General features: G+C 44.3%; 1 protein-coding gene across 1 annotated transcript; it reads right to left on the minus strand.

Moving 5' to 3' along the window:
• Nucleotides 1-718: 718 nt before the first annotated feature.
• LOC138879174 (uncharacterized) lies at nucleotides 719-1,984 on the minus strand. The gene is made up of 3 exons (XM_070158767.1): nucleotides 1,870-1,984; nucleotides 1,284-1,630; nucleotides 719-958 (listed from the first exon to the last, which is right to left on the minus strand). The coding sequence occupies exons 1-3, from the start codon at nucleotides 1,982-1,984 to the stop codon at nucleotides 719-721; spliced, it is 702 nt and encodes a 233-aa protein (XP_070014868.1).
• Nucleotides 1,985-4,049: the final 2,065 nt, after the last annotated feature.

The raw sequence follows: 4,049 nt of genomic DNA on the forward strand, positions 1-4,049 counted from the left end.
CGTTCGCGAAGAAGGAAACCAGAATTGGGCAGATCTGGTATCATGCATTTAGCTCCGAGGGGTCCGAAACTCACTCGAGCCACTTGGGATCCCGTCCAAAGGCACTAACAGGTCTGTAATCATAATACGAACTTGCTCAAATTCTCAAAATGCGAAAAACAACAACGAAACCAAGAATTATAGCCCAACACCAAATTGAATCAAACTTTGAACTTCAAGTTTTCCAAATTTGCCAAATGCGTCGAATCATACTTAGACTACTCGGAATGGTACCAAATTTTGCGTGCAAGTATTAAATAACATTACGGAACTATTCCCGGTCTCAGAATTCAATTCAGACCTCGATATCACCAAAACTTGCTCCAAACCAAATTTAAAGAACTTCAAAGTTCTTCAAGAACTAACTTTCACTATTAAGCGCCAAAACGCTCCCAGGTCATCCAAAACCCAATCCAGACATACGCACATGTTCGAAATCATCATACGAACCTATTGGAACCGTTAAATCCCGATTTCAAGGTCGTTTACTCAAAATGTTGACCGAAGTCAAACTTGGCCCTTTAAGCCAACCTTAAGGAACCAAGTGTTCCGATTTCAACCCAAACTCTTCCAAATCCCGAACCAACCATCCCCGCAAGTCATAAATCAGTTAAAGCAAGTATGGGAAGTCTTATTTAGGGGAACAAATTTCTAAAAAGCAAAACAACCAGTCGAGTCATTACATTCTCCACCTCTTAAACAAACGTTCGTCCTCGAATGGGTTTAGATTCATACCTGAAGTGCCAAAGAAATGTCGATATCTGCTACGCATGTCCTCCTCGGACTCCCAGGTCGCCTCCTCGAGTGGTTGACCCCTCCATTGGACCTTTACCGCAGAAATCCTCTTGGATCTCAACTGGCAATCTTGTCTATCAACAATGGTAACTGGCTCCTCCTCATATCCCAAGCTCTTATCTAGCTGAATAGTACTAACATCTAACACATGAGACAAGTCGGTGTGATACCTCCGAAGCATAGACACGTGAAAAACTAGATGAACCCCTAATTCTGGGAGGTAAAGCAAGCTCATAAGCAACCTCCCCAACTCACCTCAACACCTCAAATGGGCCTATAAACCTTGGGCTCAACTTGCCCTTCTTCCCAAATCTCATAATACCCTTCATCGACGAGACTTTCAAGAGAACCTTCTTGCCGACCATGAATGATACATCACGCGCCTTTTGATCCGCGTAGCTCTTCTGTCTGGACTGTGCTGTGCGAAGTCTTTCCTGAATCAACTTCACCTTTTCCAAGGCATATTTTACCAAGTCAGTACCATACAACTTAGCCTCGCCAGGCTCAAACCACTCGATAGGAGAACGACATCTCCAATCATATAAATCCTCAAATGGAGCCATTTCTATGCTGGACTGATAATTGTTGTTGTAAGCGAACTCGGCCAAAGGCAAGAACTGATCCCACTGCCCTCCAATGTCAATCACACATGCTCTCAGCATGTCCTCTAATATCTGAACTGTCCGCTCCGACTGTCCGTCGGTCTGAGAATGGAATTCTGTGCTGAGCTCCACATGGGTCCCCAACTCACTTTGAACAACTCTCCAGAAATGTGAAGTGACCCGAGGGCCTCTATCTGATATGATGGAAATAGGCACACCGTGCAACCGAAATATCTCCTGGATATAAATTTAGGCCAACCTCTCTGAAAATAGATAGTCACAACTGGAATAAAGTGTGCTGACTTGGTCAGCCTGTCGATAACGACCCAAACCGCATCAAACTTCCGCAAAGTCCATGGCAACCCAACCATGAAGTCCATAGTAATTCACTCTCATTTTCACTCAGGTATAGTCATCTGCTGAAGTAAATCACCTGGCCTCTGATGCTCATACTTGACCTGCTGGCAATTTAGGCATCTAGCTACATACTCCACTATGTCTTTCTTCATCTGCCGCTTCCAATAATGTTGCCTCAGGTCACGATACATCTTCGTAGCACTTGGAAGAATAGAATATCGTGAACTGTGTGCCTCTTCTAGATTCCTCTCCCTCAAGCCATCGATATTAGGAACACATAGGCAACCCTAGAGTCGCAGAACACCATCGAACTGCCGAGCCTTAATCTGTCCCAATAATGAAGACTGAGCAACAATACATGTAAGGACCCAGCTGGGCTCTGAAATGTCCAACCTCACAAGTCTGTTAGCCAAGGACTGAATGTTCAAAGCTAATGGCCTCTCATCTGCTGACATGAATGACAAGATACCCATACTCCTTGCCTTCCTGCTCAAGGCATCCCCGACCATATTTGCCTTACCTGGATGATAAAGAATGGTGATGTCATAGTCCTTCAGTAACTCAAGCCACCTACACTGCCTCAAATTGAGATCCCTCTACTTGAACAGATGTTGCAAGCTGCGATGGTCGGTATAAACCTCACATGACACCCCATACAGATAATGCCTCCATATCTTAAGAGCATGAACAATCGCGGCCAACTCTAGATCGTGCACAAGGTAATTATTCTCATGAATCTTCAACTAACGTGAAGCATATGCAATAACTCGCCCCTCCTGCATCAATACACAACCCAAACCAACGCGTGAAGCATTGCAATACATAGTATACATCCTCGAACCGGAAGACAACACTAAGATTGGTGCTATAGTCAAAGCTATCTTGAGCTTCTGGAAGCTCGCCTCACAATTATCGGACCAACGGAAGGGAGCACCCTTCTAGGTCAATCTAGTCAAAGGTGCTGCAACGGATGAAAAGCCCTGTACAAATCGGCGTAATAACCCGCTAATCCCAGGAAACTTCTGATCTCAGTCACCGAAGTGGGATGTGGCCAACTCTAAATTGCCTCAATCTTCTAGGGATCTACCTTAATACCCTCTCCTGACACAACATGCCCCAAGAATGCTACTGACTCTATCCAAAACTCACACTTGAAGAACTTAGCATATAGCTTCTACTATCGCAATGTCTGAAGCACTACTCTCAAATGTTGTTCGTGCTCCCCCAGGCTATGCAAGTAGATCAGGATGTCATCAATGAAGACAATAACAAAAGAATCAATATAAGGCTTGAACACTCTATTAATCAAGTCCATAAATGTTGTTGGGGCATTAGTCAATCCGAAAGACATCACCAGGAACTCATAATGGCCATATCTAGTATGAAAGGCAGTCTTTGGGACATCTGAGTCCCAAATCTTCGACTGATGGTACCCCGATCTCAAGTCGATCTTAGAAAACACCCTAGCACCCTGCAACTGGTCAAACAAATCATCAATACGAGGCAATAGGTACTTGTTTTTTATGGTGACTTTGCTCAACTGGCGGTAATCAATGCACATCCGCATAGTCCCATCCTTATTCTTCACAAATAACACTGGTGCACCCCAAGGTGATACATTAGGTCTCACAAACCCTTTGCTAACAACTCCTCAAGCTGCTCTTTCAACTCATTTGAAGATATGTGGTATGGTGGAATAGATATTGGCTGGGTACCTAGAGCCAAATCAATACAGAAATTAATGTCACAATCTAGAGGCATGCCTGGAAGGTCAAAAGGAAACACATCGGCGAACTCCCAGACTACTGGCACTGAATCAATCATCAAAGACTCTGGGTGGTGTCCCAAACATATGTTAGATACGCCAAACAACCCTTCTCGACCAGATGTCGAGCGTTCATAAAAGAGATAACCCGACTAGATGAACTAACGGAGGAACCCTTCCACTCCAATGTCGGTAACTCTGGCATCGCTAAAGTAATAGTCTTGGCATGACAATCAAGAACGGCGTGATATGAAGATAACCAATCCATACCCAAGATGACCTCAAAGTCGATCATGTCAAGTAACAAAAGGTCCGCTCTAGTCTCGTAACCACAGAAGGTAACCACACAGGACCGATGGATCCGATCCACAACCACAGAATCGCCCACAAGAGTGGACACATAGATAGAAGTACCCAAAGAATGACGGGGAATATTCAGGAAATGAGCAAACAGAGATGACACATATGAATATGTAGACCCTGGATCAAAC

Source organism: Nicotiana sylvestris, chromosome 10 (assembly GCF_000393655.2).
Source record: "Nicotiana sylvestris chromosome 10, ASM39365v2, whole genome shotgun sequence".
In the NCBI taxonomy this organism is placed as follows: Eukaryota; Viridiplantae; Streptophyta; class Magnoliopsida; order Solanales; family Solanaceae; genus Nicotiana; species Nicotiana sylvestris.

Bases quoted from the DNA above. Each gene is read 5' to 3' on its own strand.
- LOC138879174 (XM_070158767.1), bottom strand. From the start codon at position 1,984: ATGTATCGTGACCTGAGGCAACATTATTGGAAGCGGCAGATGAAGAAA. The intron at 1,631-1,869 runs GTGATTTACTTC...CCATCATATCAG, and splicing joins GTATGAGCATCAGAGGCCAG to ATAGAGGCCCTCGGGTCACT. The intron at 959-1,283 runs GTGAAGTTGATT...AGTACTATTCAG, and splicing joins TAAAATATGCCTTGGAAAAG to CTAGATAAGAGCTTGGGATA.